Source organism: Aulostomus chinensis, chromosome 5 (assembly GCF_037954235.1).
Source record: "Aulostomus chinensis isolate RoL2024-O1b breed Wild chromosome 5, RoL_Achi_v1.0, whole genome shotgun sequence".
NCBI classification, from domain to species: Eukaryota; Metazoa; Chordata; class Actinopteri; order Syngnathiformes; family Aulostomidae; genus Aulostomus; species Aulostomus chinensis.
In genome coordinates this window covers 8,561,482-8,588,114 of record NC_141324.1, presented here as the reverse complement: position 1 = coordinate 8,588,114, position 26,633 = coordinate 8,561,482, and the positions used below count along the sequence as shown (strand labels likewise).

The following is a 26,633-nucleotide window of genomic DNA, read 5'->3' as shown; positions in this document are numbered from 1 at the left end:
GGATTTTTATTCATCTCCATACGATATTTTGTTCAATAACATCTTTACAGCTGATTTTACTGTACAGTTCGTAATATTTACAACACTCAACACTATCGACTCAATGCAAATACCAGGAGTGTGAGACATGCAGTTTTAAATGTAAACACTGATTTCCAGTTGACACCTGAGCACTAGAAGTCGTCACCATAAAATGCGCCATAAAGGTTTTTTTATCATCCTTATTTACATGTTCACATTATGTAAAATAACTGCGTGTGACATTTAGTCTGAGGTACAATTAGTTTGTTTCAGTTCAGTTACAAACACACACACACACAAGAAACAAGAATTGGAACTGAGGTGAACATCATAGTCTTAGATGGTTTGTGATAGTAATGAAGCCACAGGACAGCAACACTGTCAACACGCTGCAACATTAACCAACAACCGCCTGTTAGAAAATACAGGACGCTGGAGCGGCCAGAGAGAGAGAGAGAGAGAGAGACAGAGACAGAGAGAGACAGACAGACAGAGAGAGAGGAGAACTGATGCCAGGAGAACTCTTCCTTTCCTTCCCTCAGCAACCTATTGATGGCGCTAGATCAGAAGTCTGATTGCAGATGAATGTGTGCATTTTGACACTCCATCCAACAGTAAAGACACTTCCCTCAAATTCATAGATGTCCAAAAATGTGTCAATGATTTTCATTCCGAACCAAAGTAGGGGATTGACAAGCCAACAAAGCAGCCGTGCCACTGAACGGGATCCTGCAGGCCTCTTGCATAACTTAAAAAAAAAAAAACTCCACAAATATGGATGTGTGGAATAGAACATCTGACGCAATGAGATTCAACTCCATTAGCTAGCATTAATCACCGTTACCACATACTACTTCACAAGGTTGTATATTCTGGCCTCACAGTGGGTTATGTTTGGTCCAGCAGTTGTAGAAACAGTCCAGCTGAACATCTGCTGAGTGGCTGTACACTCCAGAAGCAAAAGCCTCGGTCATTTGAGATCAGTCTCACTAGCAGGAACTCCAGTTTCTCCTCTGGAATGTCATCCCGCGGTGGTTCAGCTGAATGTGGGCTCCATCCAAACACTTCAGGTACACCGGTTATGCTATAGATTCCTCCTCCGTGACTGACCGACACTGTCATTCATATTATTACTGCTGGTTGCCCAGGCAACACAGGACATTAGGTTAAGTGCTCAGCACCCTCTTGTGCAACTCTCCCTTTTAAAAAACATCTTGCTTCTTATAGTCTCATCTCAGGCTTCATCAATCGATTGCATAACATCAGATGGAACTTCTAATATCTCATTTCCTTTTGATTCACAAAGTGGTGAGAAGAGAAGATCTGCACTGTAAGCAAGAGTGCTGTTGACTTTGAACCTAAATGACATCGTAAGTAGTTTTTGAAGATGCTTATCCAGACTAAATCAGACGGACTCACGCTCACACAGTAGTGGACACTAACCTGCTGGCTTTTATCAGGATGAATCTGACCTTTAGGTCACTGTCAGATACCCAGCAGTGGAAGTTCCTTCCTGATTATACTACATGACCGTGAAAAGGACTCAAGACTTTTTTTTCCCACTTGTTGTGCTGTTTCTCATTGAAATGCAATGCCTGGCGCAGACGAGAGGATTTTTTTGTTGACAACTGAAAAATTGTGGGGAGACCACAGACATAAAAGATTAACAACCCATTTTAACATTTAAACAGTAAGAATCCACAAACTAGATATTTGGCATTGCCACGGACTCCTAAACTGACATAAACTGGTTGTGTGTGTGTGTGTGTGTGTGTCTGTGTGTGTGTGTGTATGCATGCAATGTTCTACATACATAGAAAAGCAGAGAAAAGAGTAAAAAAGGAAGATGAAATCACAGACTAGAAGATGAAGTGAGAGTGGTTTTTATATCTTTCAGCACGAGATGGAGGTGCGTTGGAATAACATCTGTTCTTTTTTGTTTTTTCCCCCTTCACACCTCTCCAACTGTACATTGCTAATTCCCCGTACCAATCCGTCCCGGTAGTTGCTCCATCCCACAACTTTCTACCTGTAGACACAGGCATTTGTGTCTGCATGGCCCGATCAAGCCTGAAGAGACACAAGGAACCGTGTTGGCAGGCAACACAACGCACCGCTGCACTGCACTGCCTGGGCACCCGGACCTCTCCTTGTTGGTCTAAAAGGGAGTTTGTGCTAGCAACCAGTCCAGAACGTACCAAGTGGTTGGTGATGCTGAAGCTCTCTCATCTGGGCAGACATTCTGTTCGGGTCAGCCTTGAATCATGAATGACCCCGCGGTTGTCGGGAGGGTGAATCCATCCAAAATGGGCCGGATGATCCTGTAGTGTACACCCAGCTTAACCAGTTGTTCTACTGTGGTTGTTAAGAGTGTCCATGGTGGCTTTGCGCTTGTCATTTACGGCGGGCAGAATCACAACAGGCAAATATTAGCTTCTCTTCTCTAACGTCATAGACCTTCAGTAGCCAGCTTCAGCTTCTCTGCAGCAGCGTGCCACACATGACATGAAGAGTGGCGTGAACGTCAGGGCTCAGATGGCAGAGAAGTGCTCCTGACAGGCAGATGCCCGGCGTGTCACAGGGCTGCATTTGGTCAACATGGTGATCTGGGTGCTGAAGTTGTTGCCGTTGCTGCCGATGGAGGGTTGCTGGTAATTAGAGTCAGCACCGAGGAACCGCTGCAACATCCATCTGCGCCACTTACGCTTAATCTCCGCCTGTACCTGCAGGGAAACAAGGAGGTAGACAAACAGGATGGAGAGCGGGGCGTTAAGAGGGTATGACTCACAAGAGGTGGGGATTTACTGACAAAGGTAAACATCTTAGAGCTGTGTTCTCTTCAATACTCGCCTCTCCGTTCAGAAAACAGTACAAGACCGCAACAAAAAAACCCTGGCAGAGAGAGATGATAAAACATATCAGCCAGTAAGAAAGAACGACAGCACAGCTGGCGAAACACTCTGGATTCTTGTGTATGAATGATGATTGTGTGATTAGGTCCACATTGAACTCAGACAGGAGGAGGGTTGGTTTGCTGGGAAATGTTCCCAGGAGAAATCATTCTGGGCTAAAACGGTTCTAAACGAGGAATACTTTCCGTCTAGATTTCCATCATTTTGCTGTGCTTGCTGCATTTCAAGCCAGCTAAATACTCAGTAAATCAGCAACCTCATTATTCCAGCTTATAAAATCAAACACGTCAAACAAAAAAATTAACCATTCATTAGGTGGCTGTAACAAATGTTCTACATTTACTTCATAAAAGGACTTTTAGGGTGCCGCACACTTGGCCCGGCTGTCTTGTACTGTGATGAAGCCACTCCCGCGCTGGCTGGCTCCCACATCACTTCAGGCCTGAACACGCTTACATCACCACTGATGTGTTCAAGCCCAATACTTGGTCTGATCAGGACTGTAAAGTGTTGTAGGAGGGTAAACCCCCTCCCGTATCAGGCAACAGCATATAACCAAGATAATTTCCTCCCCAGTTTAACCGCAAGCGAGCAACAAGCAGCACATAAAATATGTTCAAGCTCTCTATGTGCTGCTGCACCGTTCGCTGGATGTCTGGACGTTTCTTTTTCTGCCGTTTGCTTGCTGCATGTACCGCCGACCGCACCTGGCCTCGGTCTACGTTATGTGCTCATGCATTTGCAGTTGCACCATGCGGAAGCCAACTCCTTCCAACCATGCCGGAGGAGCTTACACTAATCAAACCAGCAAGACTTTAGGGAACAAACATTCTGGGGAAAGGTACAGGTCGCCAAGTTTGAGTATGCCTTACTTTCTTTTTCGGTGTCATGTTTGTGGCAACAACTTAACCAAAAAATACAAGATATGAAACACGGAACATCAAATCCCACAATTCATCAGCACTCTTTCTATCTGCAAAGTCACAGTGACCTTGTTTGTTTGACAGCAAGCAGGACTTTACCTGGAATGACCCCAGAATAAGATCAAACACCATCCTGATCTGTGAGTGGATGTGGTCGGGGATGAAGGCAAAAATGATGTAGTTTATCCCGAAGAGAGGAATTAACAACAGCGTGGATTTAGCCAGTCTCCTGAGGAAAGAAGCGTGATCACGTGAAGAGAGAGTTGAATGATGGTTGAACATTTTTTTTCCACGTCTGAAAAAATAACACACAAAAAAACAATAATGGAGATGAGGAATTTAAATTGTTCTAAAAAAAAAAAAAAAAACAAAACCTACGAGTACTGATTAGATTCCTTTCTTCCAATATCGGGGCAATTCATCTTCTGACGCAGAATCCGGATTATGCAGATGAAGAGGATAAAGTTGACCTACCGAGACAGTGACAGGCTGTTTAGAGTGATGCCGTGATGCAGATCTGCATATTCATGAAATGTACGATGAGGTAATGTGATTCACAAGTATGGTGACTAAAATGGGTGTTTTGATGATCCACCAGGGTTTGTCATCGATGCCCTCCCAGCACCTGTCAAGAGACAAGAAAGTCACTATCTAAATAAATCAGCGCCTGCACGCTAGCATGCTAACACTGAGCAAGCAGGTTTTTGTTTGCCGTTGATGTTTGTTTGTTAGCATGCTACATTTGCTAATGAGCACTTAACAAAACATCGATCAGGGTGACAGGAATGTTAATAGATTTGCAAACAGCGGTGGCACAAAGGTATCATTGTAAAAGTCAGTGACTGGGGCAAAGTAAACTTGCTAAAGGGCTAACAGGTGTATTGTCTCAGTCAGGCCGCATGAAGGAACCATCAGTTTCTGGCAGAATTTTTTTTAATGCCGATACATCGAGTAGTTCCAGAGCCCTAGAAGTTAAAACGTTTGTTTGGTTTTTTTCTCACTTGTGTCGTGACAACAACTTGGGGTGACCAGTCTGCAAAAGTTTCATGCAGTGCTTTTTAGTACAACACTTAAAGCAAGCGTGCACGCAATTTGGCGCCATCACCGTCGCTAAGCTAATGAGCCAAAAGTGTGATGACCTGCTGTGAGGTCAGCAGGGGTCTGCCCAGCGCTTGAACCCCCTGCTAGCCTTGACCACTGTGTGAGGGACCTCAGTTGTTGCTTTGGTGTGGTGGAGGACAGGTGAGGGACGCATGCATGCTGAAGCAAATGGGCAAGCGTCCCAAAAGGCAGGGGGAGGGGGGGCTTAGTGACACAGACCACCCAACCACGGTTCAATATGCACTGTGGCTGTCATGCCAAGGAGCCTGGCTCTTTGGTGTTGCGGTCAGTGAGCATCTTTGGTGCCCCGTGGACCTGAGCGGGGAGGTTTGCTACAACACGGCTCTCAACACGGAGCTCACTTCAAATGTAAAAGTTCAGCACAGGCTTCCAGTGGGACCAGGTTTCATCACACTGGTCTAAAGGTCCTTTAATATGAACAAATATTTCATGGGCAGATTTACCCATTTGAGCTCTCTTGAACTTGCGTGGCAGCACGGAGCTCCATATTCTAGAAAATTCTAAGTTTGTTTTTTTTACTTCAGTGTCAAGTATTATATGCCGTATAATTCAGGACCCCGACCTGTCAGGTGTCGTGTAAAGTCACCAGCGTGTGTGTGCTTAGTATCGATTCTACTCACTTCTTTGTGCCTCAAGAATGCTGAAAGATCCAGCCACTTCTATTTATCTTAAAGCTAACCGTGGCTAATGGGCTCATTCATGGTAGGACCAAATTGTAAGGGTTACAGCTGGTTCATTTTTGGCTAAAATCAAAGTGTTTGTGGATTACTGAGCTGGAAAAAAAGGTATTAACTGTACTGGACAGTTGGCCTGAGAGGTTGAAAACAGACATGTTAGCATTTGGCGTGTGCCAGTCATCAGGTTAAAGACTCGTTGCTTGCTTTTTCTGCATTCTACACAAAGCAGTAATCTATGTGAGCACAGGACAGCGTGAGCAAAATTCATTTTTTGAGTGCCATTATTGCTTCAAGGAGGTTTAAAACCGATTGTTCCCTCTGGTGCTTTAACTTTGATGAACAATATTCAAACAAACAGGAATGCTGAACTCACCCAGGGTCATTTAAACATGCCTTGGTAATCACCCATGCCGAGATAAAGATGGCTGGAGCCACTGCAACAAGAAACACAAACAGAATTACTTATAGACCCTTTTAACATTAAAATCCTCTCTATGTGACGTGGAGGGCGGAGCTATCAGTCATATTCAGAGTCTGAACAAACACGGCCCTGACTCAACGCGACCAAACAGGACCGTGAGGTCTGAGCTTGTGTACACTGTTAATCTTTTGGATGTTTTTACAGCCAGTGAAGACCTACATAATATTGCATTTGGCTATGGTTATCATTTTTTTGCCGGAAACATATGTGCTCTGTGCCAATATTGATTTATTCTGGGTGGCTGAAGGAAAGTCTCTCCATTTTCCTGCTGCAGACACATTTCAAGCCCGTTTATAGCTTTTATACAGTGTCTTGGTTTGGCTGGTCAAAGAACATCAGAATTTTGAGTAGTTTGCATGTGATTGGTAAGGAATTGAATATGTTCACAAATAACATTTCTGTCACGGGTCTATGAATTCACTGAGTGAGCTGTTTTTCTCGCATCAGTCCCGACCTCCAAATCAAACAGTTGTGTCCGCACCAGACAGCTGTTTTCCTCTCAAAAGCAGCGAGAGCTTGCCAGCTCTGACGATGAATTATGACAGCAAACACAGAGTGACAGCTGCCCTCTGTAAATCAATCAATAAACTGGAGGTAAACCTCATTCATACCCAGATGGGAGGGACCACCCTTAGCTTTAGCATCTACACTTACATATTCATTTCCGCACAATCAAGACTACCATAGTCAAGACTAAACGTTCGGTCTCCTTGTGTCTTGAAGGGCGGTCCGTGCTTTCTGGGAAATGTGCTTATACATCAACATATGGTGGACGCCTGCACGCACCCCAGCCAATCAGGATGTACCACCAGAAGTATTTCCTCTCAGAGAAGAAGGAGACAGCTAACAGGGTGTGGAGATACAGGCCCTCCACCAGCAGCCAGAAGTAACTCGCCATGACCCCGTACTGGAAGAAGACCACCACTGCTTTACAGCCCACCTGTGGGACAGCCTGGAGGTTAGAGCTGGATTATGCTGTCAGTGAAAAGACAATTCACAGTCAGTGCACTTGGAGGGAGAGAGAGGTTCACGGGATGTATGGCAGCTTCAGGAAACTGGAGACACGGTGGCCCTCTCTTCAGTTTCTGTGTAAACTGATACAAGTAAAAACATGAATCATGGATTTGAGGAAAACGTGAAGATGCTTGTTACTCAACTTAAGACATGATGAAACATTCGGTTCAATCAGAGCTTGTAGTGACTTTAATGTCAGTTGAGTGTTTGTTAAACACCAGCGAAGCAGTCAAATCAGCTGATCGGAGTCAGCTGGGAGACTCTGCTTGGTCGCCGTGGCGATGATGAAAGAGTACCTTCTACTGAGTGAGACAAGGATTCCGCTGGGAGACTCTGTTACATGTCCTACACCGCCGAACTGTGAACGTCAGATTTTTTTTCAGTTGTTGCCAAACCAGATGTCTTTACTCACTCCTAACTCTAACTAACTATCTAACTAACTAATTAACACACTTGACAAACACTTGTGTTGGCTCTACTGTTGTGACCTTCCACCCACTTGCTCTTCTTCCACCCTATCTTTCTATCTATCATCCGTTTCCTGGTCAGCAGTCCGCAACGACAAAAGATCATTTTGAGGTTGAGAAGCAGCAGATAAGGCTAACAGCGACATTTACTGTATATCTCAGAGGGAGACCGAGGAAAGCAAAAGGGTTGGCGTACCAAATAAAAGTATAACATCTGAACACCTGATTTCCTTCAAAGACTTTTTTTAATCTGTCCTCACACTGCAACATAGGCGATGCTGTTACTTCTTTATTTAGCAGCGTGCATTTGTGCACACAAGGTCCAGAATAACTTTTATGACATCAACTGGATTATTTTAGCACATTTTTACAACTTTAACAAGAAAAAAATATCCCTCCGAGGGAGAGGAGAATCCATCCGCATTGCAAACTGGATCAGATTCGACTAAACATCTGCCAGCACTGATAACAATATCAGAGCCCTCGACATCATCGTGACTGTTGTTGGCAGGTTAGGTTTCTTCATGAGGCTGCAATGAACCACACAACTTCTAAAGGGCACAAACATTTACACAAATGCATCAAATTTAAGTGTATTCCAATTTGAGCTGCAGATTTGGAGCCATGATAGGTGGTTATGGTCGTTTCATGGTCCAATGCAAGCTAAGGAATGGAAGCTGGATCTCTGCGTGTGGATCCGAACCGTCAAACCAACATCGGCTCCATGAATCACGTCAGTGTCGGCTACTTCCATCATTCTACTTGCATCTCTACCCAAAGCCAGGGACGTGGACGGAGAGAAGCATCCAACACGCTGCATGCTGACGTCGGTTCCACTCAGTGAAATCTCTCACTGAAGTTCTTTCAACGTCCATTTTGAAAAGATGAGAAACTTCTTAGATTTGATGAATTTACTAATAAACTGAAACATTTGAAGACCTGATGACGTGAAAATTTGCTTTTTTGTTAGTAAAAAACTGTACCAGCACATTCACCACTTTACATTATTTAGTTTCTGACATGTTTGTAACAATCAATCTTTCTTTTTTTTTACAGAAGTCATTCTTTTAAGGGATTTGCGTTATTACAAACGTCAGAGTGAATCAGAAGCGCTTCTGAACTTTGAACTTGACGGGTCAACTCATCGCTGGTGCTTTTCCAAACGTTGTTTTCTACGAGATTTTGTGTTGAATGAGAGGAGTTGTGTGTCGCTGTGGGACTTAGCAGCTGTGTTTGGACCAGGACAGGCTGCGCACCTTCCTACCCTGAGGAGGAAATCTAACCTCAGCATTTCTGATCAGCACCCAGATAGTAAAGCAGGTGATGTGCGGCCTGCTGATCTAATCCTCTCTGCTTCTAAAGCCGTGGATCCAGCTGAGACACCACTGACAGAGGGGACTCTATCAGTCTAAGAAAAGAAAAGCCTCACTGTATGATAGTGTATCAAACCCTGTCGCTTGTCTAACTTCTTATCTTAACACAGCACTTATGAATGTTTTGAGAAGATTACGTTGAAATGAAATGATTAAAAAAGGAAAACAAAACAGAATTTGATTTATTGACAAAGCTCTTTAGTTACTGGTCAGCAAACAGGAACTCTCACAACATCCTGCTGGACGGATGAATGGGGAAACGCCATCTCAGGAGTGGAAGGGACAGGGCAAACATGGCTACACCCAGAAACACTTGAGAGCTTGCATGTTAAGTAAACTCCAAGACAAAGCTTTAATGCCAGTCAAACCTGAGTGAATAATTAAAACAGTTGCAGCCAAGGACAAGGACCGACCGCCAGCTGCTCGTACATCAGATGGACGGGTTAACTTGATTTACAAAACAGGACTTGTGATTATTCAGGGAGGAGACTCAATAAACTTTCAGTGCCACGAATAAAGCGGATGCGTGGGGGAAAGATGAGAGAGTCCAGAGTCGATCCTGCACTTACAGATGCCTGGCAGTTGTCTGTCTCCACGACATTGTAAAGAACTATGTCCTTGATGAAAACGGTCACAGCCTTCAGTATGAAAGACACAAAGAGATGCATGTGGATGTAGTTTCTGGTGCAGTGCAGCTTCCTGAAAGAGAACACAAATAAGCTGTCAGATGATTTAGGATGAAGTTTAAATCAAGAGTGGAACAAATTCCTGTTGGGTCAAGTCATAAATATGAGCTGTTTACATGGAATCCTCTGATATATCGTGTGTTTATGACAGCAACACATGCACTAAGAATAAATATCTAGAAAATATTTGAGACTTGATTTAGGCACAAAAGCCATGCAGAGGAAGAATGTGTATTTTAGGAGAGAAGAACTGACTGTATCTGTCCTGCTATATTTGTGACGCAGATGTGGAGCGCCACAGCTCGGCCAAATGTGCTCAGCCTGTTGTCCAAATAGATGAAAGTGCAGGAGCAAAGCACAGAAGAACATTAAAAGTGGACATGAACATATATACTCCAGACACTCGAGCTCGTGTGAGTGTGCGACAGCCTGTCATACAGCCCGCATATTTAGATCGTACTGCTGGTTCAGCTGAACCTCAGCGAATCAGCACTAAACGCCATGTCTGTAATCACAGGGAGGCACCAAACTGTGGAAACACTGCAGGACGAACCAGGTCCTTCCAACAGAATGTTTCAAAGATGGCCGACTAGACTGTAGATTCACCCTGGTGACTGTGCCGGCAGATCTGTCTGACGCCTGGATACATCTCTGCTCAAGTGTTGCTTTGTTTGAACTTAAACTGTGATTCTGTAATGTAGTCCTAGTTGCTGTCGTCTAAAGGTCAAGCTCCTTGTAAAAGCTTTCATACTGCATGTGGATGTAGTTTTTCAGCGCAATGTATATTTATCTGACAGGAAGCTCCACTCTCAGGGTCAAGGTTAGTTTGGCTTTTACAGGGAAAATGTTACCACAGTAAATTCTGTCTCCTGGGTGTTTTCAAACAAATGCTTTTCTGGTGAGCTTATGATCAGGGTGAATCGTGTAAACCCATCAGACCAGTCACCCCGCAGCGGCGGCGGCGGCCACATGAAATCATACACAGCATCGACCAGCTGCCTGAATGCAGCTTCTGAAGTCGACTGTAAACAGCAAATGCTGTTCCCATCCTGTGTGTGTGCGAGCGTGTGTGTGTGTGTGTGTGTGTGTGTGTGTGTGTGAGTGAGTGTGTGTGTGTGTGTGTGTGTGTGTGTGTGTGTGTGTGTGTGTGTGTGTGTACTGAGAGTCCAAACCATTGGCATGTCATAACAGAGCGGGTAAACACAGTCCTTGTTGTTTAGCCCCTCCATAACACACAAATAGTCCAAATGGGATAAGAGTGCTTTGTTTATTAAAGGCCACACCCACTGGCCACTTACATTCATTCTAATGATAAGTGTCAACATGTACACACACACACAGACACACACACAGACACACACACACACACACACACACACACACACACACACACACACACACACACACACACAAGGTCAAAAGGGAAAAAACTGTGAACACCAGCCTTCCTGAGTGGTTGGACTTTAGGGTTGTTTGACAAACGCTGCGACGGTCAGATAATGTGAAATTCATCCCACTGACTCTCACACACAGGCACACACATTAGTGTGTGAAAAACACTGTAAAACTTCTATAAAATGCAGGAAGGCTGATGTGAAATGAGTAGGTTTTATCACCCCAGCACGGGGGGAAGGTGTTTGATGGCCATCCTGCAACACATTAAGTAGAATATTGATGGATCTATTTACCGAAAGAGACAGAGAATGATGATGGCGACGGTCAGAGAGATGAGCGACACGCTGTGACCGATGGTGTAACCTACTTTGATTGCATCGAAGAAATCTCCCTGCAAAACAAACCCCAAACAACATCAAATACAACAGTTGATGAGGACAAAGTCTGACACTTAGCAAGGCTAGAATTTTACCACTCCGGTTGCCACACTAACCATGTTATCGTCCATGGTGCTGTTGGGGTTGTACCCACAGTCCATGATGTAGGAATCTATGCTGATGGGGGTCCAGCCATCCTCGGTGCAGGTCTTTGACAGGTTACCTAAGGAGCAGAGGGACATTCCTCTTACAAGAAGCTTGACAATTCCTTTTAGCAGCATAAATGGAACATACATTGAGGAAAATCCATCCATCCATTTTCTACTGCTTATCCTGTTAAGGGTCGGGGGGGTATGGGGGGTGGAGCCAATCCCAGCAGCCTTCCCCCTGGACAGGTCACCAGTCCATGGCAGGGCCAACACATAGAGACAGACAACCATTGGCTCTCCCAGCCACGCCTACGGTCAATTTAGAGTCTGTATTAACCTGGTCCCCTCTTGATGTCTTTGGACTGTGGAGGAAGCTGGAGTACCAGAGAGAACCCAGCAGGAACAGGGAGAACATGGAGACTCACCCAGAAAGACCCCATGCTGCAGCCGGGGCTGAGGAAATTCTTCACCCATAAAGAGTTTTTTTCAATTTCAAGTACACCCATATTGGTATTTTCAGCTCGCTCTTCTTCTTCTCCTTCTTTGTGACACCAGAATGCAGAAATGGCCAACCATGTACAGTTAGCTTAAAGCTAATGGCAACTGACAACTAGGTCAGATGGCAACAACTGGAGGACCAAATCAACAGCAAAATTGCCCAAAACAATTTTTGTTTTTGATATTTTATTGCTGGAAAGGCTTATAAAGTGAAGTACCACTTTAAAAGACATATATCCTGATACATTTTGTGTTGGATGATGAAATATTTACTCCACTTATTAATATTTACTTGGTTCAGTTATATCACACTGAGATGTTTGTGTCTCCCTGGGATACACTGAGACATTAAAAGGAAATGGAAGGCATGACTGGGAGGGCTCACATCTCTCCGCCTCAGAGATGGAGGTTCCCATGTGTATTTACTTCCATCTGTTTCCTAATTACTCTCAGGCTACACACCAAGCAGCCACAGTACAGCACTGGGATATTTTTACCCTCCCAACCCAAGGGGGGCAGAAGTGAAAGGTCCAAGTGCACTGGACTGAGAAGAGATGAGGGGCGTCTACAATGGACTAGAAAGTACTGTACTGCAAAGTGTAACACAAAATATTTGTTGTTATATCACAGATCACCGTCCACGCCATCTCCAGTTGGGTTTCAAACTGTGGGAACAGAACAAAGCAAACACTTTGGCCAAGAAAGCTGTTCGGACAGAATACCAATAAAGTATCATCAGAATGTTCCCCTAAAATGTTCTCCACCAAAAATCAGCACAATCAATACCATCTCCAACTCTGTATCCCTCTAAAAAAAGAAAAGAAAAAAAAACATGGCCTCAGTAAATTTTCACCAATATATCCACTATTATTTTGAGAAATAATCCGTTACATCCAAAGTCAGACTTCTGCATCGCTGATGGAGACGACGGTCAAGTTCCAGAAGCCAACGTTGTCACATCAAATACCACTAATAGCCTCATCCTGTCATTGGCCAAGAAAAGTCTTCAGGATCCAGGGTCTACAATTTGATCCAGACCACCTGGAATGTTTAACCACTTGGTCCTTGAACTTTGTCTGCACCAAATTTAATCAAACGCTATACATTCATGTTTGAGCTATCTTGCTAGCACCTCAGACATTGTGCAATGATTGGTGCAACATTGTGTGGCACAATGGCATAGGGGTTAGCACTGGGGCCTCATAGCAAGAAGGTCCCAGGTTTTGAGTCCTGGCTGGCCCAGTTCCTTTCTGTGTGGAGTTTGCATGTACAGGTTTACTCTGGACGCTCCATCAAAACATGTAGCTTAGGTTGACTACAGCTGTTGGTCCCCGAGCGCCACACGCGGCTGCTCACCTCCCCAAAGAGGATGGCTTAAACACCAGGGACAAATTTGGCCGTACATGTGACAAATAAAGACTCCTTCTTCCTCTATCACAGCTCCCATCACCATTCATAGCTAACATGAGGAACAGCAGCTGGAAGATGTGAAACGTGATCATAAATACCAAAGCAAATTTCATATCAAATGAATATCGAGGTCAAGAAAAGGGATTGTGGACATCATGACGTTCATTTGTTTAGGGTGGAGCTCTGCTGAGAAGACAAGCTCAGTGTGCAGCGGTGCAGAGTCGACGAGCGCCCAGGCAAGTAGAGCTGGGAGTGAGGACTGCCAGAAGACATCAGTCAGACTCTACGCCTTCAGTAGCAAAATACAAATGAGCTCAGCTGCTAGCAGCTAAGAAATGACAAGAAAAGTAAGAGGGGGACAATCTCGGCCTGTGAGGATGAGGAGCGTTCCCCTAACAGATAGGGCTTCATCTGGTGGTTCGGCCCTGGTCCCAGCTAATGAAACCATTCAGTTTATTATTGGGGTCAGAATTCTTGACGTCAGAATTAACGCTCTTCTTAGAGTGTAAGGGCCTCTAAAGGTCATGCTGAAGTTGTGTGTGATCCAGTTGAGTTGCTCTGGTCCTCTCAGACATGAGGTTTCACGTAATCAACCATCATCACATTTTGCCACATTTTCACTTCAAAGTCTTTCTCATCATGGTGCCAAGTGTTGAATTTAGATAAATGTCGTGGAGCAAAACCTATAAAAAGTGAACAGTCAAATAAAGTACATATATATCTTGACTTTATTTATTGACTTAGGTGTACTTTGCTCAAACATTTGAAATGTATCTATTCACTTTAAGCTCTGCATCTGCTGTACTTCCTTTCACGAATTCTGTAATTTTAGGTACTTGAATTTAATTTGAATGTTTTGTGTCGTAATTTATTGAGATTTCCCTCTGACAGCATGCTTTCTGGTTTTATTCTTTTAACATTCTTTTCATGTTATTTTCAGGTGTTTTTAATTTTCTCGATTGCAAAGTACTTTAAACTGCAAGTTTTGTATAAAAAGTGCTCTTCAAATCGAGTTTATATTAGTAGTAGTAGTAAAAATACTTAATTACTTTCCACCATTGCTAAAACTCTCCCATATTTTCTTGGACTCTTTTTTTTTTGTTCTTGCCAGAATCCATTAATCAAAAAAAAAAAAAAAAAAAGTGTGCATCACTGATTGACAACATTGGGGCGGGACTTCCTGTTAGCGCTTTGTTGAAGATGTAGTTTAATTCAGAGGAGGGAGTTTTTATTTAATTTCCTTCTGTTTTCTGTCTCTGCATCATTTTTCATTAGAATCAAAATGTAAAATGCACGTGTGTGGATGTCTTATGAAAGGCAGAACTGGCAACAGTGAGGCATAAAACGGTGAAAAAGCACCAGACGAAGCACTAATCATTAATTAGACTGAAACCCTTGTTACAGCATTCATGAGGCATATCTAATCCTTGAGGCAGCAGACTGACGTAGATGTGATGTAGTTTGGTCTCTGCTTGGGTAATATTTATTGATAGCATTTCCTCATCTCCGTTCCTGTCAATAAAGACAGAAAGCTGCGCGTGTTGGCCACAAATTAATCCACAGACTGAATCCTGCTGTGGAAATCTAACTGTGGAACATTCCACACATTTCTCAACCGTATCGCTCTGCAGCCACTATCAAAACAAGCCCGAGTTGGGAAATGACCAACAATCCAAAGTCTTAGAATATATTTGGCATTAAAATCAGCTCACAAATACCTGAGTGGCGTAGTGCAGAGAAGGCGGAGGCTTAGCTTCCTCAAACAACACGAGGAGACACAAAGGCGGTGATAAGCCCCTGCTGTTTCAGCCCATGCCACCGCTGGATTTGCCATGTTTGAGGGCCTGCCAGAAGAATGCTTTCATCATCCCCCCAAACATGACTGCAAGGATTTTCAGTGTCACGCCCAACAGCGAGGAGAGCTCAAACGAGTTAATCACCCCATCAGCTGGATTTTTTTCTAAATCGCTGTTTTTCTGCCAGTGTTGTTTTATCTTCCCTAATTATAGCCCGGAGGAAGATTCTGATTAGCGTGCAATGATTAGCTGAGCTGTGTAGGTTGGCGTGTAAGCGACAACAGTAAGAGCAGAGCTCGGAGGAGGCTTGAGTTTTACTGGAAGAGATGATTGACTGCGTGTTTGTGTTTGAGTGAGCAGGTAAAGAGTTCACGAGAATGGCAACCTCTGTCTCAACTAAATTTACTACTCGGCCCCTGAATCTCTGTGGCGCCATGTTTCGTAATGCTTGTTTTTGTGTGTGTGTGCGTGCGTGCGTGTGTGTGTGTGTGTGTGTGTGTGTGTGTGTGTGTGTGTGTGTGTGTGTGCGCGCGCGACTATGTGAATGGCCAATGCAAGAAGAGTCAATAGCTGGAACCTTTCACAACTGACAGGGAGGACGTTGGACGTCCTGACAGTAAGATGCACCTGAACGGGTGTTTCCTTATTTCTCTCATGGTTTGTAAAATAAAAAGAATAAACTGAAAAGTGCACAAGCCCAAACAAACAAGATGCAGGATGTGAGAGCAATTTACGACCCAGAGACTCCAGGAATGTTGATCATGCCTCATAGGAGTCTTCCTCTCCTGACCTGAGAGCAGAGCAGCTCACCAGCTGAGCGCTGCACTGATTTGTTGTTGTACTGCATAACTGATATCATGCACATCAGCACAGGCCACCTCTACCCTCCACTCTCCTTTAAGACCCCTTCGATCAATCCTGGTCGTTCCACCGCGGGGAACCTTCAACATATCGGTGAAATATAACTGTTGTGCCTCCAAGCCTACAACACCCACAGTTCTACATCGGGGCTCTCACTCTCTCTCGGTTTTCCCTGGAGTGCTCTTCGCTCTCTGGTCTCACTATCTCCCATCTGGGTCGCATCACTGCTTCCTAGGAATCACGTCTTTGCTGCAATCAACCTTTCACATGCTGATGATTGATCCTTCGCTTTGAGTTCCTCTCCAGCTTTTACCCAACCCACGCAGGACATGACGGATGACATGGGCCCAACCCCTTCCCTCAGCATCGCTGCAGTGGCACCTCACCACCAAAAAAACTTACAGCATAACTGCAAATAACAGTGTGTGAGAAGGCGCCATTAGCAGGCCAGTTTGGTCAGTTATATTTTTTGGGTCCATGAGTTTTGTTTTGTTTTTTCCCCCATCTGTTTCGTTTCACTCGTCACTGCTCCTGGGACGTGAGAGGAGGCAGAGGAGACTCGCTCCTCCCTCCGACCCAAAGGGAAAATACTCGCTGTACTGCTACTCTCTGCAGCTAATGAATACTGTAGGTTCAGAATACCAGGATATATTTTACACCACCTGATTGTGCGCGCGTGCGCACACACACACACACACATTAACATTGTCTTAAAGCTGATATGGTTACACTTATTTTCAATTTGTTTTTAAAGGTGTTAGGTGTTGAAGATCAATTTAAAAAGTTAGGCTGACTGAAAAACTGTAGTTCATGGCGTCTTACTTCCTGTTCCTCAGTACTGGTTTGATGGTGTTCATCTGGGTGGCTCTGTTTTTGACGGCGTGATGCATGTTAGCCGTCAAATACACTCCACGAGATTGTTTTCAGTGCACACTGAACACACCCCCTCCAGGTTACTCTCTACACCTGTAGGGGCAGTTCAGTGCTCCATTCCCTTCCCTAGCACCCCCTGCTGTCCTTTGGTCAGCGCTCCGACCCCTGCTGTCGGCTCCAATATGACATTGTGGGTCTGAGTGTCTCTGGCCTGGTGGCATCTGCGCCCATTCGCTCAGGCAATTATTAGCTGCCTGTTCCATTGCTAACAAATATTTCATTTTGAATGACTTCTTTATCTCTAGGCTTTTAGAGACTTGTAGGCCTCCCTGTTCCTAACAGAGGCCAGAGGACCAGCTTTGCCCGGTAGAGTGTCCTTTTGGGGGGGGGCTAGCCATGGTTTACAGAAACTGTTCTTTGTGTCATAAAGGGAGCTCAGAGACTTCCTCTTCATTTATCATTGAATGGCCAAAGTTCAGTGCTCCAACCCATTTTATCGTATTTTAATTTATTGCCCCCTTCGTGTTCATGGCTCCTTCCTGTCTGAATCCAGCGATTTCTTAGCTTTCATTTTAAAAATCGAGAAAATTCTAATGCTTGGGGGCTTTAATGATGTTAATGACTCAGCATTTGTTGCAAATTTTCTCAGTGACACTGAAATGTTTGATTTCTCCCAACATATCATGTAAACTCTGGTCTGAGCTTAGATGATGCTGGTTAAGAGAGTTGCCTGTGAAAGATCATAAATGTATTCTGTTTAACTTGGCTTTTAAATCTGATTGTCCACGGTGGAGCAGTGGTCAGCACTGTGGCCCCCCAGCAAGAAGGTTGTGGGTGGAGCCCCGGCTGCAGCACAGAGTCTTTCTGGGTGAGTCTCCATGTTCTCCCTGTTCCTGCTGGGTTCTCTCTGGTACTCCAGCTTCCTCCACAGTCCAAAGACATCAAGAGGGGACCAGGTTAATCCAGACTCTAAATTGACTGTAGGTGTGGCTGGGAGAGCCAATGGTTGTCTGTCTCTATGTGTTGGCCCTGCCATGGACTGGTGACCTGTCCAGGGGGAACCCCGCCTCTCCCCTGAAGGACTATGGATGAATGGATGGATGGAGTGGCAGCCTGGTGTTCTTGAAAGTGATAAATGTCTAGCTCACATTTTTCAGTCATTATTATTTCAGCCATTCAGTCATAAGCAGTGTTTTACCAATTTAAAAACAATATAGAAGTGGTGAATTAATGTCCTGCTGTGTAAAACCACAAACGAAACTAGGCAACGGGCTAACAGAAGCAAGGAAATCTGTTCTGTAGACTAGAGGAGCCCCCTGGTGGTCTCAGATCAGAAAAGTTAAAAAAGACGCCCAAACCTGAACGCAGTTCAATAATCCATACGTACGCATTTGAAAACAGATTCAAATCTGTTCCGAAGTTATTATCCTTGATCACCATTGTCTGTCTGCTTGGATATCTCAAAAAGTAATGGATACATTTTCATTAAATCCAGTGGGAAGATGGAAAATATTACAAAGGAACAGGTGATTTAGTTTTGCAGGCAATCCGGATCAAATTATAATCTCAGATCCTGAAGACTTCAAGGCCACTGGTAGGATGTAATGTAGCTCTTAGCACCACATTTCTGGTCATGCCACTTCAATCATTCTCCTCCAGTCTGTACCAAATAGTTGAAAGCTAATCTTCCAGACCTGTCCAGGGTGAACCCCGCCTCTCGCCCGTTGACGCTGGGATAGGCTCCAGCCCCCCGCGACCCTTAATGTAGGAATAAGTGGAAGACAGTGGATGGATGGATGGATAATCTTCCAGAGATAATTGTCCATGGAGTGTTCGATATATCTGACAAACTGGACCCTATTGGCTTGAGTTTGTTTTGTTTTGTGTATTCTAATGAGAGCGATGTTAGTATCCAGCTGGCAGACGCATTTACCGTGGCTGGAATGATATTTATGGCTGGAATCTGAGAAGACTATGTTGTTAATGTCAGTGTGAGTGATTTCTATTGTCTATGTGAAACCACTGTAGGCTGTCAAACTCCCATCACACAGTTGGGCATCAAATCTAGCCTTGAACATCAGAAATTCATTTGGAGGGAAATTCATTTGGAGGATTTTTGTAAATAAAGTATTCCTGTCCAGTCAGACTCACGGTAACAGACTCAGTTGGGACATTAATCTTGTTTTCTTGTGCTACTTGCCACTTCCCGTTTTAATTTGAAAGGTACTTCCCACGTTTGTACTCCTGTGTTACTTCCTGTCTTTGTCTGCTTCCCGCCTTTATGGAGTCCATTTGCCCATTCCGCTGCTTCCTAGCCTCATGTTTCCTCTGCTGGTTTTTGTGGCGTCATTAGCAGAGTCAGTGTTGAGGTTCATGTCTGGCTGGCTAGAGCACACGCGTGTTATGCAAGTTTATTTAGTTTGCATAGCAATGAGGCAACGACACGTGACATCACCACAACACAAAAAGAAGTTTGCCCTGAAGGAATTCTGGCAGAAAGCTCCTTTTGACTCTGCTGTCAGAGAGTTGTTGTGGTTCTGATTACAATACAAGCTTTTACAAAGTATTTCTGTTACTAAGACTCATTGGGGTGAAATTCTCCTGTCTGCTCATCCAAACAGGCTGCATGGAAATAAACCTTGTTCGCCGTGCTCGTCATGTGGAGGCAAGGGTATCAAATTACATAATCAGGGCAATTTGGCAACTTTTGAGCAACACTTCAGTGTTTTAAAAAGCTCAATTAAAGCTGCTCCACTCTGCACACAGAATCGCTTCTCTAGGCTCCAGGTTTTAATTGAGATTCTCTGCGAGATGAGTGCAAACAAACAACATTTTCACCTCGTACAGTTTAATTACACCAAGGTGGTCATTAATGACAGAATGCAACACAAGTGGAACTCAGAGGGGAATCGTCTCAGAATCAACAATACAAATGCACTCCTCCTCCTCCTCCTCCTCCGCCAGTAAAGATCCAATGGTTTCCCCTCCTCATCATGAGCTCGACTCCCCTGGGAGGTGGCTCAGGGATTAAAGCATCAGAGGAACAGATCATATCTTTGATCAGAGCGCCGTCAGATGAGAGGATGTGTATTACGATGATGTGTCACTACCCAGGAGTGTCAGGGGAGATACAGACGACAGCTGATGGCGGTCCACAGTGACGTCCTGATTCCTATTTCTGTTCGCAAATGTGCAGCACGACGATGGAAAGACTCAACAGCAGTGAACATTTGGAACATCAACAAGAACGGGGAAGCTCGGCACGTCTGATATATCTGGCCTTGACCTGGACATGCACACAGCTGCAATTGTCAGGAAAAAAAGTAATTACTGCCTTGAGATTTTTATTTGAATTCCGAATGGCTTTTTTTGGCCGGTCAAAGTATCTCACGGGCCACATACGACCCTGAGGCCAGATGTTCCCCATCCCTGCTTTACAATGTCCCATATACAACTCATACCTCCACGCCGAACTCCTCCGCCACCAGACGCTCCCGGTCGGAACGCAGAAATAATCCGTCTCATTAAAGAGCCATGTCATGAGAATGTTTCAGGCTGTGAGAGGCAGCGGCTGTTGGTTGGCTCATTTTTGTTGAAAAGAGAACAACTACCACTAAAACGGAGTGCTACAGACCTTTTTGTTAACATTTGGTTACGATCCAGCCAACAGAGACGCAGCATCCTGGAGTGGTGAGGACAAAGTAGCATCGTTGATCATCCGGGGCCCTCGGATTTGGTTGTCAGTTAAAAGCTTGAAACAAGACCCGCGGCTCACGCTGGCTTAACATATTTGAATGTTTTGTTTTACAGAATAATTCACGAATAATAAATATCATCATATTACATTCATGTGTGCTGAACAAGACTTCAGACATTATCACGCTGAGAGCGGAAGACAAGCGAAGCGAGTTGTTGTCATTGAGTTGGTTTAGAAAAATTACATTTGTGTTACAATGTTTCACAATATTTATAGAACATTTCTTTCTGGTGAAATGTTTAGTTCTTATAAATGTTCCTCTTGAAAAAGTCCCGTTGGCCTTTAATCCAGAGAGCCCATGGAGATGCCCATGTGAGACACGTCATCCTTGCAGCACCAGGGTTAGCTTAGCATTATTCTTCTGCATTCCTGTTGTTTACCACCTAACCAGCCAATACAAATACAAGTCAAATCAACAACCTGCGACTTCATCTTGTTTTCGCCTGGACTGATACCTGAATAATACAAATATCTGCTCTGTCTCTTTATCTCCACCACCACACTCACCAGTGCTGAGACCAGAAAAGCTAAATGCTAACTGATGCAAAAACTCTCAGTAGAAATAAGAAGATTCTGAGAATAAAGTGGCATCCATCCATCCATTTTCTACACCAGGGCCAACACATAGAGACAGACAACCATTGGCTCTCCCAGCCACGCCTACAGTCAATTTAGTGTCTGGATTAACCTGGTCCCTCTTGATGTCTTTGGACTGTGGAGGAAGCTGGAGTACCAGAGAGAACCCAGCAGGAACAGGGAGAACGTGGAGACTCCACACAGAAAGACCCCGTGCTGCAGCCGGGGCTCCACCCACAACCTTCTTGCTGTGAGGCGACAGTGAGGACCACTGCTCCACTGTGCCGCCAATGGCTTAACATATGACAGTAAATACCACACTTGATGAAAGTGGCTAAAACGAGACTATCAAGGGTGTCGTTGGCATTTTTATACTGAAAACAAGAGTTTTCAGAGTAAAAACCAAACAAGAAAAGAAGGGGTAACCTTGAAGTACTCGTTTGTTCAGTCACAGCATAACGTTCGCATTTATGCTCTACAAATCCTAAAAGTGACATTCAATCGTGAGGATTGCCTGTAAAACAATATGTGCAAGCGTCATAAAGTTTTGTTGCCCTCCCTGCTTGTTTTCTGCATGAATCCAAAATCCAGAGCAACAATCCTGTTAGCGGTCAGGTCACAGGAACCCATGGAGATGCTAACTGATGCAGGCTACCAAGGTGGCTCCTTCCTTCAGCTCTGCTGTGCTGCCTTGTTTTGTTACGTGATTTCTCTGACATCACACGTAACTGTTTGATTCTGTGTCCGTTGAATCAGGCAGCTTCCACTGTTCTTTTTTAAAAGTTGTTCAGAATATCAACAGATGCACCTAAGCAGAAGCTCGTCAACCATACATTCTATTCTGTCTCTTTTTTATTCTTTGCAATCAATTTCTCAGTTCTTTTGTACGAACTCCTGCACAAAAGGCGTTCCAGTCCATTCAGAGACACCTGGTGCAACACTGCAACATCCAGTTGAAGACTTGGGTGTGACTGCAGGTCTAAACACAGCTACATCTTCAGTTTGTCTCTTGCTTCTTTTACACACAAATGAACACGATTCTTACGTGAAAGCACGTCCCTGGAGAAGTAGAAGAGGTATTTGGGGCATGGGATGGTGACCACCTCTCCAACATCTGCACTGGGCCAGCAGGTGATCTTGTCCCACATCCCGGTGCAGCCTGAAGGCCGCAGCAGGGACGCACATTAAAGACAAACACACAGAGAACAAAGATGAGCACGGAGGGCAAACATTAATGTTTCAAACGTGATGCGGCGTGAATCTGCTCGTGGGATAAATCTGCTTCAGGTAAAGGTGGAGCACTGGGGTTCCCATGGCAGCCAGGAGGTGTTAGCTCAGGTCAGCTGTTGTTGCAGCCCTGAGTCTAAAACAGCAGATGACCTTAGCTAACACGCTGCCACTATGACTAATAAAACGGCTGCCTGTGCTTCGTTACACACTCTTATTTGAACTCAACAGATCACGGTGACTTTCCACCGTGTGTTAGATCTCAGGATGCAGAACTGGGTCACCACACTTGAATCCACACCTGCTCGCCAATTTACCACCAAGCAAGCAGGCTGCATTGAGGATCATCCAGGTTTTAATTACACATGAGGGGTAAAAGAGACAGCAGACTGGGATCATGTGCTTCTGCACCCTGAGATGATGCTCCGGTGTTTATTTACAAGCTCTACAGACAGGATAACTGGTTATAAAGCTGATAGGTTTACCTCGTTAGATCACATTTTCCCCCAGAAAATGTATTTTGCCTTTCAAGTACTCACAAATAGGTGTCTTGAGCTCACAGAGGTTTTTTTTTTCTCCTGCATTTCTTCTTTGTAACTCCAGAATGCAGAAAGAGGAGACTGATGGAGACTGACGGCTAACGACAGCGAAACACCCCAAAAACTCTCAAGCACATCATCCGGTATGATCTGTGTCTTCGTTTTCACCTTCATAACCCACAAATATTTTGATTCGATCTGAATCCAGTTCACTGGAGGTGTTATGGTTTGTTTTTTTAATCTGAAATCAAAGTTTTTGTGGATTCCGGAGCCCACAACTGGATAAAGAAGACTCGGATGACTACAGATGATGCACTTGAGACTCGGTAAACAGACTTGTGGAGAGTTTTGCTGTTGTTAATCATCAGTCCACTTAAGCTTCAAGCTAATTATACTAATTATATGAGTCACAACAAAGTGACGCTGGAAGGTAAAACATCTTTGGGAGCTCAGATGAGTATTGCAGAACCAATGACACTTTTTTTTGATTACTTGCTTTTATTAAATTTCTATTTGTGATAAAATGTGATTTCTGTAAAAACTGTTATCAAAAACACAGGTGGAGTAAATCCTATTCATCTTTTTTTTTAAATTGAAGGGAAAACAGGTTTTCAACAACACTGCTGTTTGGTGTTTGGAGTGAGAAAAATTTGGAAAGAGATAAATAGCACAAAGAATTCAAATATTTCATGGAAATGTTAAATGAGCACCATTAAAACATGTGAGCATGCCAGTCCACCACACATAGGGGACAGAGTCTGGGTTTACTGGAGGAGGGGGGACAGCCTGACAGCAAACCTTGGTTTCATTTTGATCAGGATCACTTCTTTTGCACCTACAACTTCTACACCTCCATCACCTTGGGCCCAGCCTGATATCACATCCTCACGGGAAAAAAGTTGAGGCCACAGAGCCTCAGGCTGAAAGATGATCAACTACATCATTTTTCCTTTTGTAAACACGAAAACCAGGCCCCACAGAGCTGAGCAACACTCAGTGGTTAACAGATGTAAATGAAAATAACAGGTAAAATATGATCAGTTGGAGAATTTATTTAAAACTGAGCTGAAAGACTTGTCAAGGGGCTGGCATTAGGCGCTCAACCACGCAAGGCCTAATCTAAAGCCAGAGGGGAGGTTTGAACAGCGCCTGTTGACTTTTGAGCTCGTTGTGTCACTTCGATCATAACTCAGTTGTTGATTTAACAAATTAGGATGAGACCGAGTGGTGCAGACAGCACCATAGAGGCATGTGCAGCAGACATACCTGCCGTTCTGTTCTCAATCTGAGCCTCACACATGTCTTGCTCCTTTTCTAATTCCTTCATCATGTCACACATCTGAGTCTGCACCGGCGACACCTGTGAAGAGAGCAGAACGCAGACATGGACCAGCGTGACAGGCAGGTTTCAAGTTTAAAGCTCTTAAACCCAAAAACACACTTGGCGTCAGCGCCACCATGAACGAGCGTGAACAAGTGTGAATTAGCGCAAATGAATGCGCCGGCTGGCTGCGCGCTCTGCACTTCCTCAGAGTGGTGCCAAACCTGAAGTGCTGTCGTTTATTTTTTGCTCAAAACAAAGTGAGGTGGATTACTGAGTGCACGGCTGGACAAAGAAGACCTGCATTATGTTCTCAGGAGTTTGTAAACACACATTTTTGGGCAGTTTTACTGTCGACAGCCATCAGTCTCCATTAGCTATCAAGTATCTGTCTCTTTCTGCATCTTTGGGGAGAATGCACGGAGACAGAATGGCTTTGTGAGGTCAAGACATCTATTTGTAAATGCTTGAAAGGAAAAATACACTTTGCAGGTGAAAGAATCCCTTAAAGCAGGTGGTTGCAGGTGATCTCCATCTCGGCAAACACATCTGTCTTCTCATGAGCGGAGCCACAAAGGGGCTGCCTCTTAAGTGACATATCACCCAGCAAACCCAGAATCACTCTTGTGATTTAAATGCTAAATTCTTTACGTTTCCGTGCTTGGGGGGTGTGGAGCGGCTCTCCAGCTACCCACGGCGGTTTACGAGGTCAGACTATCCAGACGCTCCCGGGACTGGAGATTTATTGCTGTTACTTAGGTGGATGAGACTTCCTTCAGCAGGCATTCATCAGCCTGGCTATTGTTAGCCACACCGTGAGCCCGTATGAATCCAGCTCCTCCCCCACGAGGTGACTCCCCCCACTTCGGTTATGATTTATCTGGCTCCTCAGGCTACGCCACCTCTGCACTGTGATTGCAGAACCCAATGATGGATCAGAGCTGCCTTCACAGGAGTATCAGAGGAAAACTTCCTACATTTCCTCATCATCAACGTCATCATCACTTTTACCTTTGCAGCCTCAGTAACAACCTGCCTGTCTTTGCTCTGTCTGTGTATAAACGTTGAGTTATGAAGACTCTGGTACTATTTTAAGGGCTTTGACCTTCAGCTGTATTCACGTTTGAATCATACATGCTTCTCTACCAGAGACAGAGGTGGATAAGGATGCTGGAGACCAGAATGTACAGAGACAAAGGAGGCCGTTGCCATGGCGCTCAGTTGAAGACCAAAATCAGCTTGAGCCTCCTCCTGGTAATTCACCCCTTCACCTCCTAGCCTCAGACATGTAAAGGGATCAGTGAAGACCTACAGACACATGAGAGTCAAGGAGCAGAAAGTTCCTCCTGAGGTGATGGAGGCTGAGCCCGAGGCAGAGGAGGAGGCTGGTGTGGCCATGATAAGAGGAGGAAGTCATCGGGCTAGTGATGGTGAAAGGTCAATGAAAAAAAGTTCATTTTGCTCTCCATATCTCATTTCTAGTTTGATTCCTGATCTCCTTTGTGTCGTTCTTCGTTGTGTCTTACTGTTGTTTCACCCGCTCGCTTTGGAGCTCCCAACATGTCCTGAGCAGAGTTACGCTTTTACAAAGATCTGCGGGGACTCGTTTAATCAGGAAAATTGTATGTTCTGGAGTTTCTACCATCAACAAAAACATAAGGCTAATGATTCATTTGGTGTCATAGACTTTGGCCGGTGAAGGCGCCAGGCTGAGCCGCGCCGGTGCGCTCTGGACCCACCAGCGTGAGCCGGAGCGCGCATCGATCTGCGCGGGTAACTCATTACTAGGAGGATCCACGAGGTCAACGTCGCATTGCCAAATTAGGAGAGCAACAGTTGCGTGCTTGAAAACGCGCCCAAGTCGTGAGAAGAGAGAGGTCTGTTTAAACATACTCACGGGTGGCAGCAGCATGCAGGACACGAGGATGAAAACCCGCTTTGAAACTTGGGTCTGCATATCCCTGACTGTCGATGGGTCCGTGAGACGACCGACGAGATCAAATGAGGAGGAAGAGTTGTAAACGGGGTGATAATCCGCCGCAGGTTTGCATGAATCCCGCGACTGACAGTGCGTTTTTGCGCTCTGAGCGGAGCCCTGAAATCCCCCTCCTCCCTCTCGGGTTTACCCTGAACTACTAACAACTAACCAATCAAACATCCTCCATGAACGTCGGTGTG

General features: G+C 44.7%; 1 protein-coding gene across 3 annotated transcripts; it reads right to left on the bottom strand.

Moving 5' to 3' along the window:
- Window positions 1-31: 31 nt before the first annotated feature.
- Window positions 32-26,633, bottom strand: LOC147261058 (vasoactive intestinal polypeptide receptor-like). Of its 3 annotated transcripts, none has more exons than XM_086202901.1 (13): window positions 26,353-26,633; window positions 24,401-24,494; window positions 22,414-22,527; window positions 11,565-11,671; window positions 11,365-11,462; window positions 9,560-9,689; window positions 6,923-7,076; window positions 6,029-6,089; window positions 4,415-4,481; window positions 4,235-4,326; window positions 3,956-4,151; window positions 2,872-2,913; window positions 32-2,744 (listed from the first exon to the last, which is right to left on the bottom strand). In XM_086202901.1, exons 1-13 carry the CDS (start codon window positions 26,410-26,412, stop codon window positions 2,553-2,555), a joined length of 1,407 nt encoding a protein of 468 aa, XP_086059027.1. In that variant the 5' UTR covers window positions 26,413-26,633; the 3' UTR covers window positions 32-2,552. The 3 variants fall into 3 exon arrangements, with proteins under 3 accessions (XP_086059027.1, XP_086059028.1, XP_086059029.1); XM_086202902.1 differs by having other exon boundaries at window positions 3,956-4,085; XM_086202903.1 differs by lacking the exons at window positions 22,414-22,527; window positions 24,401-24,494; window positions 26,353-26,633 and adding an exon at window positions 15,224-15,410.